The 13,405-nt window shown below is 39.7% G+C and overlaps 1 protein-coding gene across 2 annotated transcripts in view; it reads right to left on the bottom strand.

Moving 5' to 3' along the window:
- The window catches only part of CWH43 (cell wall biogenesis 43 C-terminal homolog), a 45,768-nt gene that overhangs the window by 18,681 nt on the left and 13,682 nt on the right, over positions 1 to 13,405 (bottom strand). Inside the window, exons 7-10 of one of the 2 annotated variants that reach the window (XM_070410507.1) lie at positions 9,034 to 9,291; positions 5,809 to 5,934; positions 3,212 to 3,291; positions 790 to 895 (exon numbers count right to left, since the gene is read on the bottom strand). In XM_070410507.1, coding sequence (XP_070266608.1) covers positions 790 to 895; positions 3,212 to 3,291; positions 5,809 to 5,934; positions 9,034 to 9,291 — 570 coding nt within the window. The remainder of the gene's footprint in view (positions 1 to 789; positions 896 to 3,211; positions 3,292 to 5,808; positions 5,935 to 9,033; positions 9,292 to 13,405) is intronic. The other variant, XM_070410517.1, reaches the window with a different exon arrangement.

Consider the following 13,405-nt stretch of genomic DNA (forward strand, 5'->3'; position numbering starts at 1 on the left):
ACCGTCAAACTTCAGAGGGAAGGCAGGGGAGGAAGTGGGGTGGTAAGAGATCAACCAAAGGACTTGTATGTATGCATATAAGCACAATAGACACAGACACTAGGGTGGGGGTGAGGGCATGTGTGTGTGTGGGGGGAGGGGGGCGCGAAGGGTGGCCAGGGAGGAACAATGGGGGGAAAAGGAGACATATAATACTATATGGATATGCAATACTTTAAACAATAAAGAATTTTTTAAAAAAAATAATAAAAAACAAAGAATTAAAAAATAAATAAAATTTAATTAATTTATTTATTTTTAAATCATTAGTGTTGAAAGTATTACATATGCCACCCTCCCCTCCCCGCCCTTTTTCCCCATTGCCCCCTACTAGCCTGCCCCTGCCCTGTGCCCCAGTCCCTTAGGCTCTTAAAGGCAATTTGCATCACAAATGAGCATCACTGTGACCCTAACAGTTTTAACCTGACAGTTTATTAGTCTCCAAAGTGAGTCCCCAAGTGACAGGAGCCACCAGCAGGGGCATCTCTAAGAGCAAAAGCATGACAAGAATCCCCTGTAGATACCCAGTGTGAGGCTTTGTTCAGAATCAACAGAATTAATTGCTCTCAAACAAAGACAAATGTGGTTACAGATGCTAAATCCTCCTGCAGCTGCCCACCAAAGTAAAGCCTTTTTAAGAAATTAGTTTATGACCCAGCAAACCCTACTCCTGGTACTTAGGATCTTGCTCCAAGAAAAAGTAACAATAGTAGTTTCTCAAAACCTAAAACTAATTCCAGTAAGACCCACCTGTTTCATTAAGCAGCTGAGCTGATCTTTCTAGACTAGACCACCCTTCATTGTCGTAGCCAAACCTGAAAGGCCAGATGGCGGCAGAGACTTCTGTGGTTGGTGCCTGAGGAAGTTTCAATGTGAATTAGGATAACTATAAACAACGGCAGGTTCAATGACCCCATTTTTTCCACCTCCTTCTGCCAAAATTCATATTTCAGCAAAGCATTTTCGTAAGTATCTGCCCACATTTAATTCATAAAAATAAGGAGATATGTGCTAAACGGTATTCTCATAATCCTCCATGAACTTCTAGCTTAAGCTTAGAAGTTTGAGAAGTGAGCATTTGTAATAAAGATTGTTTATAATAGCAAACATTTAAAAATAATCTGGCTGTTGTTGCAATAGGCAAAATAGGAAAATGAATAAATTGTATCACTTACAAATAATGGAATACTGCACAGAGCTAATAAATGAGTTGAGGATATGTATTTCCACATGGATGAATCTCACAAAGATGATTTTAAGAAAAAAGTAAGTTGTAAGATATATATGTCAGATGTCATTTAGATAAAGTTAAAAAGATGAAAAAAAACAATACTGTCTTGAGATAGAGCATCTATGGTAACAATAGAAAGAAAAGCATGGAAATGATAAACACCACGTTCAGGACAGGGGTTTCCCTTGCCCCGGAGAAGAAGGAGCTCACAGAGGGGCAGAGAGAGTCCTTTAACATGTTTGTAAAGTGGCGTGCCCCTTCTAACTGAGGTATGGTGGTGCTGCTCCCCTACTGTCCCCACAAGGCCAGGTTCAGGAGCACAGCCCCTCTCAGGGTTCCTCTTTTGGGTCAGTGGGCTCAGTCAGAGAATGCACTGCTCAACCCTAATCATCATCTCAAACTAATACCTTCTGGCCCGCAACTGGGATCCTGTGAAAGAGGATGGATTAAAACAAATCCATTGCCACAACTGAAAAATACCTCAAAGTGGACCATGGAGCTCAGACTGGGAGAAGAATGAGCAGCAACTTCTAGGTGTCAGAGGGCCATTACTCCACACAAAAAGCTCAATGTGCCACCAGCAGTGAGCTGGGCATTTCATCTTTCCACAAGAAAAATTACCCTGTTTAGTGAGTGTCACATAAAGAGAATGGAACCATCAACAGAGAGTTCAAGAAGCATGGTTATATTCATCAAGCTATCCCTTTTCATGCAACTAATTAACTCTGGATTTTATCACCCCAAAACCTGGTATTCCCTCATTCCTCCAATCCTCAGTAAGTGCTACTTCCCTCCATCCAATTGCTCAAACCAAAAAAACAGAAGCCATCCTGACACCTTCCTTGTTCCTCTGAATACTGTCTCTCTCCCCTACTAGAATGTAAACTCCATGAGAGCAGGCATCTTGTCTAACTCGTTTACCTTCTAATCTCTGTCACCAGGCACAAATGAGACATTCAAAGATTTATCAAACGAATGAATGAATGACCAAAAGAACAGGCACAAAATCCAACTGAAATGACTCCTTTTGAAAAGAATCCCTGACATTTCATATCCTCTTCTGGCTGACATTATTTGCAGTCATAAATAACAAATAAGTAATAAATAATAAATAAAGGGAAAAATAAAGAAATTATGTAATGACCTCAATTAAGAAATAGTTACTGAGTTCTGAGGATGTGCCAAGCACTCCATGAGGTGCTAGGAGCACCGAGGTCAACAAGAGAAGCAGGCCCTGCATCTTCAGTATAGCTTTTTATTTAATATGAAACATCTGCCTGGTAATACAGATTGCTAAAAAAATCCAAAGTTAACCCATGAATTCTATTTTACCCAAAACTGTGATTCTCATTGCATTATGATATGCATCAAGTTTTTTATCAGAGTGGAGGATAGCATAACATTGCAAAGACTTACTCTTACCCACCTCTCTAACAGAGAAAGAGAAAAAACATACAAAACTGTAGATAGCAAGAGAGAAAAGAGGCAAGAAAACTTCTACACCTCATCAATACACAAGTTACCCCAAATCTGCAAAATCTAGGATTGTCTGTAAGATTTTTATTCAATCAAAGAATCTCACATTATTGCCTTCAGCAATATCTATCAGACAGTACAAAGAAGCCATTGTAAAATAGTTCTTTATTTCATGGTTTAGATATATTAAACCATCGGATGAGAAAGATAACTTCTATGTATAACAAATTCACAAGCAGTTTGCTTCTAAGATGTGTGTCTATCCTGTCCCAAGAATCCAGCCCAACCTCATAAAATAATTCTGTTATTAGCCTCTGACCTAAGGGTTAAGGAGATGAAATACAGGGCCCTAACATCATTAGATCCAGGTCTAGAGCTCAGTCATAATGGAGAAGTGTACAAATGTATGTATATACATATACATATATCCTACAAAATCCTATATTAAGATTGGTATTTACTTACCCTTTTGCCCAACTTCCTTTCATAGCTTTTATGCCGTAGTCCTAATCCTAATAACCCCACACCAACGAGCAGCCACAAAACTAAACAGAAAGTAAAGATACTTGTTTAAAAGAAGTTAAGTTTGCTTAAAGAATAATTTTCATAAAATTATTAAACCTATTAATCAAGGATTTTGTGCAAAGGGGAAATGTCTAATTTATGAGTTAATTTTCATGTGTGACATGCATACATGACCCATACTTTAAAACCAGGTTTCAAAGAATCTGCCCTAAAAATATTCCAATAGCCATGAGATTAAAGTAAATGTAAATCATAAATAGATACAAGATAATATACGTGAAAACAACGTTCCATGAGCAGGAACCAGCAGGAAAAATCACTCTAAAGAATCAAGCCCACAGCCCTAGCTGGTTTGGCTCAGCGGATAGAACTTTGGCCTGTGGACTAAAGGGTCCCAGGTTCAATTCTAGTCAAGGGCACATGCCCAGGTTGTGGGCTCAATCCCCAGTAGGGGGCATGCAGGAAGCAGCCAATCAATGATTCTCTCTCATCATTGATGTTTCTATATCTCTTTCTCCCTCTCCCTTCCTCTCTGAAATTAATAAAATATATATTTTTAAAAAAATAATCAAGCCCACAAATACTTCAGATATTAAACTTTAAGAATCAAAACATAGCCCTGGCCAGTGTTATTGAGTGGTTAGAGCATTGGCCCACCACCAAAGGGTCACAGGTTAGATTCCTGATCAAAGGCCTATACCTCGGTTGCAATTTCAATCCCCAGTCCTGGTTGGGGTGTGTGAAGGAGGCAACCAATGGATGTGTCTCTTAATCGATGTCTCTCTCTCTCCCCCGCACTCTTCCACACTCCCTTTAAAAAAAAAAACACAAGCCCTGACCGGTTTTGCTCAGTGGATAGAGCATCGGCCTACGGACTGAAGGGTCCTAGGTTCGATTCCAGTCAAGGGCATGTACCTTGGTTTCGGGCACATCCCCAGTAGGGGGTGTGCAGGAGGCAGCTGATTGATGTTTCTCTCTCATCGATGTTTCTAATTCTCTATCCCTCTCCCTTCCTCTCTGTAAAAATCAATAAAATATATTAAAAAAACAACAACAAAAACCCCCACAAAATCAGTGTCAAAAGTAGCCTGGGGTACGGATTAACAAAACAAACAACAACAACAAAAGAATCAGAATATAAAATAAGGCACTTAACATGTTTAGAAAAATAAAAGAGGACATTAATAGTATGACTGAAGAACATGAGACTAACTCAATGATCAGAAAAATTTGTAAAGAAATTAATAGACTTGTGGAAATAAAATTATATAGTAACTATAATAACTGAAATTAGAAACTCAATGGACAAAATGAACAGCAGATTAGACAAAGCTGAATAGAGAATTAGTGCAAGGGGCAGTTTAAAAACAAAGGTAGCGAGCCCAGTTGTTGTGGTTCAATTGATTGAGCATGGTCCCATGCACCAAGAGGCCACCAGTTCGATTCCTGGTTAGAGCACATGCCCAGGTTGAGGGCTTGATCCCCAATAGAAGGTGTGCAAGAGGTAGCTGATTGATGTTTCCCTCTCATTGATGTTTCTATCTCTCTCTCCCTCTCCCTCTCTGTCTAAAGTCAATAAAAAACATTTTTAAAAAAAGGAAAGCAAGAAGATAAACAAGAAAAAAATATACCTAGAGAAAGTGGAAAAATAAAAGATGATGGAAATAAATCATAATACATGAGAAATTGCAAAAATAGTAGATTAAACTTTGAAGTTGAAAGACAAAGACTGACATTCTAGAAAAGGCAAAACAATGGAGACAGTGGTTGCAAGGAGTTTGGAGGAGGGAGAGGAGGATGAATAGGTGAAGCACAGGGATTGTCTAGGTAGCAAAACTGCTCTGCATAATACTATAATGGTAGAGACATGTGATCATACATTTTTCAAAACCCATAGAACATACCACAAAAAGAATGAACTCTAATGTAAACTATGAACTTTAGTTCATAATAATTTACCAATATTGGCTCATCAATTATAACAAACCCTGGTGCCCTGCGCTGGGTAGAAGGGGGCCTTTCCATGTTTTTAAATCCTACATAACACTATGTAGTTGTGAAATTTATTGTATCTAAAACACTATTTGCAAATTTTATACATTCAATAAATATTGTTAATCCAGTTCATTTGAAATGAGTCCTATTAAATAGTAAACTTATTTCATGTTTGACTTTATAGCTCATCAATATTCCAAAAGTTAACATATTTAATCTCCCAAAAAAGAAGAAAAAGAAATGGAAAAATTGTCTCAACTATTAAAAAAAAGCATTTTGGAAATTTTACCTGTTAAATCAACTTATCTATGTTAGAAGTGAAACAAAACTAACACACAGTACTTAAGGTTAAAATGACATAATATCAGAGATTCTCTTTAAAGTATTTCACCAAAAAACATAGGGAAGATAGCTGTTAATAACAATTGTTGGAACTGGGCGAAGGGTACATGAGGAATCATTATACTCTTTAATTTCATATATGTTCGAAGCTTTATATTTTTAACAAATGCTTTTTAAAAAGAAAGCAAAACTATACTTACAAAGTTTCATATATTTTTCACTCTTTCTGAAAAGCACATTTGGGTTATTTTTTGTTTGAAGAAGAAAGTCAAGACTTTTCTTAGGACCAAATAGCATATTCAGCCCAATAATTAGCATCAATGTCCCTACCAAAAGAGAAAGAACATATTAGACGATATTACATCTTAATCCAAGAATGCTTCCTATGATAAATACCAGAGGCCAAGATTTCGGTGACATGGGCACACCCTAAGAATTCAGTTATTAAGTTAATTTATCTCAGTCCCTAAGCAGTTGCTCCAGCAGTACTTTTGATCATGGGGATGATCGTAAGCAATCAGCTCAGTAGAACCCTGATGGATCTCTTTTAATTTCCCGAATGTTTCCTTAGTTGTTAGGTTGCTGAGCGTGTGCATCACTATTGACCGGGCAGAGGAGGGTGGAGCTCAGAGAGAGGAGCCTTCTGAACAGCCTTAAGGACTCAGTCTTCTCCACACGTCACACAGGAGGCCAGGTAGGTTCTCAACATGGCAGTGTTCCTGGCAACAATTCTGGCCTGGGATGTGAGCACTAGCTCCTCACAGAGTGTGCATGCTGGAACACACGGTGCCAAAGAGGTGGGCCAATAAAGCTGAGTTCCATTGGATGCACTACAATGTAGCTTGCATGGAAAGTTTATGTACTGCTAAGGTGGTACCGAATAGAGTGGAAACGGAGGTATGACTGAACACTATATCAATTAGGAACTGTCAAGTAAGAGTTAGGTTTAGGCTAGCAAAACACAACAAAACAAAAATTATGTGCCATTTCCAGGAAATAGCAGGAGAAACCCAGACAATACATGTATAACTATTTTCTGATTGAATGCACATTCTTTTCAATTGTATTAAAAGCTACTCTGAAAATTACCAAGATTTCTTAATTTTGTGGCCTTATCAATATAGTGTCATGCTTACTAAAACAAAAAAATAATAATTCTTACTTGAGAAGGCACTCAAAAAGCACATCACGCATAATACTCTGAAGAAGTAAACTTAAGCTCACAACAGCTCTTACTTTCATTTGGGCTCTCCACATGGCAGACCCCTAAGCAAGCTGGAGGAAGGAAAGAGCAGGGCATTGCACAGGAGGACAGAGCAGGACAGAGCACACACACCTGAAAGAAATCAGAAGAAATACCAAGTTTGCAAAGCCAAGGTTATCTATTGCGGAGGAAATGCGGCAATGGGTTTCTCTAACCAGATGAGAGCTTGGGAATTCACCAGAAATATCAAATTCTTAACAATCATTTTAAATATTTCATGTCATTTTAATATATATATATTAGAGGCCTGGTGCATGAATTCGTGCACCAGTGGGGTCCCTCAGCCTGGCCTGCAGGATCAGGCCGAAACTGGCTCTCCGACATCCCCTGAGGGGTCCCAGGTTGCAAGAGGGTGAAGGCCAGGCTGAGGGACCCCACCAGTGCACGATTGGAGCCGGGAAGGAACGTGGGAGGTTGGCCAGCTGGGAAGGGACTGTAGGAGTGCTCCAGGGCATGTCCCGCCCATCTCACTCAGTCCCGATCAGCCAGACCCCAGCAGCATGCTCACCTACCAGTTGGAGTGTCTGCCCCCTGGTGGTTAGTGCACGTCATAGCAAGCAGTTGAGTGGCCTTGTCACATCATTAGCATATTACACTTTGATTGGTTAAATGACCAACCGGACAACTGGGCATTTAGCGTATTAGGCTTTTATTACATAGGATTCCAAATCAGCCTCTCCTGACAGATTTCTAGCTCATGGAATAGAAAAACTTATGTGAAACTGTCCGAAGTAGTTGGATTTTTACCAAGGACTCAGGGGAGATGGCAAAGGAACTCAGGTAGAAGCCTAGATATGCAGCACTCACCCCAACTGCACTTCCACAGGTATTTGTTTAATTTTATCTATGATGTTTCCCCCACTACATTGAGGCTTCAGGTGGGCAAGGGCACTATATCTTTTAAGTCTTCAGCACCTGGCACTGTGCCTGGAACACAGGAGGTGTGCAATCATTTTTTTCATGAGTAAATGAACAAATGAAAAAATGAATGAATGCACAAACAGGAACTGAATCCCCTATTAACATGTTTCAGCTCTTCACTTTTTCAAAGGTTTTATCCTTGAAGCATCTGACATGTTTTACTGAAACTAAAATGATAAGCAACACTTGATTTATAGATTATACATCAGTAATTTCATCATTGCCAGCAAACAATTTTTAAAGTACTAAACTGGGATGGGTTTATGAAATTTTAATTATGGCATGTAAGTTCATAACCACTGAAATGAAAAATGTATTTATTCTATGATTTGGGAATTTTCATCATTTACACTAAGATTCACATAAGCAAAATATAGTTTATGGGTAAAAATATCTATATAATAAAAGCCTAAGTGACCGTTATGGCAGAACGACCAGAACAACCAGTCGCTATGATGCACACTGACCACCAGGGGGCGGACACTCAACACAGGAGCAGCCTCCTGGTGGTCAGTGCATTCCCACAGGGGGAGCACTGCTCAGCCATAAGCAGGGCTCACAGCTGGCGAGTGCAGCAGTGGTGGCAGGAGCCTCTCCCACCTCCACAGCAGTGCTAAGGAGCAGCAAGCAGACAGGTGGTAAGGAGCAAGGAGTCCCCTACTGTGAGAGGGCACAGGCTGGGCTGAGGGACCTCCCGCCTCCAGTGCACAAATTTTGTGCACCAGGCCTCTAGGATAGTAAATAAAAATCATAGATAAAATTCAGAAAAACCAAAAAAAAAAATCACAATTCCAAAAAAATGTATACACACTTTAACAGATAATAGCTCAATTGATGTTTCTTTTGTTTCAGGTTTAACCCATTGGAATTAAAAATTATTCGAAGTGTGTATACATCTTTTTGGGACACCCCCTTTCCCAGTATATCATAAATACAAGTGTTACCTACTACCTCTTTTATACTTTATTATGAACTAAACTTGTTTTTCACAACCAATTCATTTAAAAGGGCTTTGTAGTAATAAATATTACTGAAACTCAAACGAATGAAGAAATTTGTTTTAAGTAGTAATTTAGACATTCCTCCAGTGTTGTTGTTTTTTTAAATCAAGAGACTCTTTTAATGAGAAGGCCAAATCATCCTATTTATTTCCACTTGTCGTGTAAAGTGCTAACTCCCAGTCTTGAAGGGTTTTTGCCAGTAGTTATTAGTTTAATCCAGACCCTTATAATGTACTCACCCAAAAGCACATCTGATCTTTCTCTAGCGTAGACACCTCCTGGGACAAATTTAAAAGCTGTGCACCATGCACAGAAAAATGTATCTAGAAGATAAACTATCATGGCAATGGTCATGGTTTTCCCAGGGTTTGACCCTGAGCTGATAAGGTGTCCAAGCACTTGAGGCCACATGGACGCTGTGAAGAGGGCGAGTACGCAGCCAGAAACAGCGGCTGCCCACGTGGGCAAGTACAGGAGACCAGCTGCCGAAGCCGCTCCTGTTTTTGAGAGAGAAAAAGAAAAAGAATCAGACAGGAAAGCAGTAATAGTCTCTTCCATTTTCTCAAAAATAAATACATAAATAATAAATAAATAAATAAATGGGAGGGAGGATTATGGGATGACCAATGTATAGCCATTTAGAGCCAGAAGGGACCTCAGGGGCAGACTGGTCCAACCTTCACGCTAATGAGAAAATGAGGTCTGGAAAGGTTAACGTGTCTTGCTGGAGGTCACACAGTGAGTTACTTGTACAACCCGAGATAGAATGTGGGTCCGGTGAACCTCCGTCCTGTGATACTTCTTCAGGAATGGTAGGGAGAAGGAAAAAGGTGTTTTTAGATTATTTGTGTTATGATCCTAAGATCAATAAAAACTGAACTTACCTGCAATACCAAAAACATGTTCATTTAATTGAACTAGCGAGGTCCAGGACTTAGACATCATGTTAGAGTCAGGTGGTTTCTAGAATGTTTTTGTTAAGGAACTTTCTAAAGGCATTTCCTCCCATTTGAATACTGCCCCTAGTTCTATATTAAGTATGCTGGCTTCCCCAACCACACTGGCCCAAAAGAAGATGGGGCCGAGATAGTGCTGTAGACACGCTGCTTTAGCAAGTCCGCGGTCCACTCATCCCTTATCCAACAGCCCGGGAGGTTTGGGGGCTGTGCAATCGGCCTGGTCCACAGCACACCCTTAGCAAATGCTGGCTCATTTGTTGAGCCAATCCCAAGGAAACAGAACAATCTCCCACTTCCTGTGAAATCTTTGAGAAAGCATATCAGGGTCTTACAGCACCTCATTTTTAAAGCTGTCAGTATATATATATATATATATATATATATATATATATATATATATATTTATATATTGATTTATATATTATATATTAAAAATATATATTGATTTAAGAGAGGAAGGGAGAGAGAGAAAAGAAAGATCAATGATGAGAGAGAATCATTAATCGGCTGCCTCCTGCACGCTCCCCACTGGGGATTGAGCCTGCAATCCGGGCATGTGCCCTTGACCGGAATCGAGCCCAGGACCCTTTAGTCTGTAGGCCATCGCTCCAAACTGGCCAGGGCACTATAACACTTTTCCGCAGAATATGACATTTTCTAGACATTTCAATCAATGTATCGTTGTGATCCACCCTTCAAGGTGTCTGCAGCAAACTCCTCAATGCTTGGGGCAAGAACTCCAGAAAAGCCAGCAGGCTGAGCATGAGGTGGCCCCAGCCAGTGCCCCGGTTCACACCCATCAGTAAGTTCCACCTGCACCATCACAGGACAAAGCCATGTGACTATTTCCCCGGCTTCAAAAGACCACAACTCCTACAAACAGGAGAAACAGATTCCAGGGCCCTCTACAACTCACAGACTTTAACTCCACATGAGACCTCCCACACATAGATCTGATGGTTATTTTAATAACAGAAAAAAATTTTTTCATCTTGAAATTTAAAAATACAGAACTGTAAGGAAGCAATTAAGAATTGTCAAAACTCCGAAGTATTTCTCCTAATCTTTTTCCATGTCTATATGGTAGCATTTTTACATAAATTGAACCATACCCTACATTGAGGATTATATTCTGCTTCTTATGTGACATTATATCCAGAATGTTTTCTCATGTTATTAATTTTTTGCCTAAAACATTTTGTGTATATATATTACTGTGAGATCACACACCGCAATATAAGCAGCCATGTTCCTATGGTTGGCCACATAGGAAGCTTCTGACACTGTGAGGAACATCTTTCTTTCTTTGTCAATTAATCTCTGACTACAGCTCTGATTATTTCCTTAAAACAGGTTCTTAGAAATACAATTACTGTGTCAAGAGGTAAAGGCATTTTAAAGAGTCATTACCTGTGGTCACTGATTTCCTGAAAGGTGACATGTGTCCTTTTCCCTCAGAAACCTTGCCAAACATATCCCCTTTTGAGCCCTGACAAAGTTACCTTTTCTAAAAATCTTTGCCAAAATAATGATGAAAACAGTATCACATTCTAAATCAGCGGTCGCTAACCAGTGGTCCGCAGACCACTGGTGGTCCGTGAGGTCCGAAAGGTTGGCGACTGCCATTCTAAATTACATGTATTTATTAGTGAGATTAATTTTTTTGTTTACAAGCTTTCAATGACTAATTTTTAAAAGAATGATTTGATATTCTAAGGACATCAGAATGACTGTTTCTTCTGTCATAGCACAGAGAATTATCTGGAGGGAAAGAAAACACCTCTTCAAATTTCCCTTGGCTGTTACTGTCTTTTTAAAATTTACTTTCTATGTTTACATAGGCTATATATTTTTAAATCCACAAAAACTGTGTTTTTTAAAAGGCTACCAATTCAAAACTTGAAAGGTACAAGAGAGTCCTTCTGACCATCGTCACCCACTAGCTCCCTATAGTGAAAGCAACCGATGTTGGCATTTCCTGCATCCTTCCAGAGACACCTATGCATAGGAAGAAAACATATGTGTGCACACGTCTCTTCGTGCACACCAGTGGCGGCACGTGGCACGCACTCTGAGTCACTGTGCCTTTTTCACTTAATTGTATGCCTTAACTGTTTTTTTGTTTGAGATGAGTCTCCTGGGTCATTACAACATCAGGAGTCTTCCAAGTCTTTACAACATCTAAGACACCAAACGGAATGAATGGTACTAGAACATTCCAATAATATTTATAATGTCTACCATGTTCATTTTCAAAAGATCAACTTTTTCATACAATAAAATCATAGGTGCCCTATCTAGTACACTGGGGTCCTCTGAATGTGTTTAGTACATTTATCTCTTTTTTAAATAGAACTTTGATTTTACTAATTCAATTTCCATCAAGATTTCAAGCTCTTTGCATTTACAACTGGTCATTGCCATAATTAATTTCATGCCGAGACCCAGCTGGGACTTCCAACGTCAACTGCACAATAAAAAATATGATTTCTTTTTCTACACTCTGCTTTAGGATGTGATTTCCAGAGATGAATCAGTGAAAAGTGGGCACCATCTCTAGATAATTGAGAACCCAACGTATTTCAGGTGAGCAGATCAGAGAGGGAAAGGAAGCGTGTGAACGATGGCCCTGCTTTCCTCTCTGTTGCAAAGAGCCTATTAGAGGCCTCCAATCTGTTTGCCCCTAGAGCAGCAGTTCTCAACCTGTGGGTCGCGATGACCCCTTTTGGGGTCGAACGACCCTTTCACAGGGGTCGCCTAAATACATCCTGCAAATCAGATATTTACATTATGATTCATAACAGTAGAAAAATTACAGTTATGAAGTAGCAACAAAAATAATTTTATGGTTGGGGGTCACCACAACATGAGGAACTGTATTAAAGGGTCGTGGCATTAGGAAGGTTGAGAACCACTGCCCTAGAGTCTTTTAAACTACCATGAAATACTCCAGGGAGACCGCAACACTAGATTAGATTTGACTCTCAAGGGTTTGACCTTACTTACTTATCTGCGGAGGTAAATCTAAGCATAACACTGAGTTCACAGCCTTTCTGTTCTGTAACTAAACGTTGATATATCTGTTTAAAATGAAGCTGCTACCTACCTGCCCCATAAGCATGTTGCTTCTATTCCAGGAGAAAAAGCATGATAGAAATGTTTAACAAACTCTCACTGTGCTCCATGTTCCTTTTCCCAGTTGCACACAGATGAAGAAGCTATGGGTGCTCATTGCACACTCGGCATTAGCAAAATGATCTGATCCTTGTCTTGAGGACTCTCATGAGGCATCTCTCTGATGAGAAGAAAGGTTACTCCAATATTCACACAAACTTCCTCCCACCCCACAGGGAACGCCTACCAGAAAACACACAAGTGAGTAAAGCAGCTCAAGGCGACTGCAACATTGCGCTCACACAGCCCTTGGGGAGGAGGGCCTGGCCATCCTCATTAATTGAGCAGCCTATTGGGTTTCACATCCATCTCCATGCAAGGTGATGGCACTTGGGGATACAGAAATTTACTTATTATGTTATTCAATCCACATCTATTACCAATACACATATTCTCACATATCCACACATCATCTCTCCTGCTTAATTAGTTTATAAAAAGACATCTCTCCTGACAGAAGCCAAATATACTATGCACA

Source organism: Myotis yumanensis, unplaced genomic scaffold (assembly GCF_028538775.1).
Source record: "Myotis yumanensis isolate MYYU_CA2020_CCGP unplaced genomic scaffold, mMyoYum1.0.hap1 SCAF_1, whole genome shotgun sequence".
In the NCBI taxonomy this organism is placed as follows: Eukaryota; Metazoa; Chordata; class Mammalia; order Chiroptera; family Vespertilionidae; genus Myotis; species Myotis yumanensis.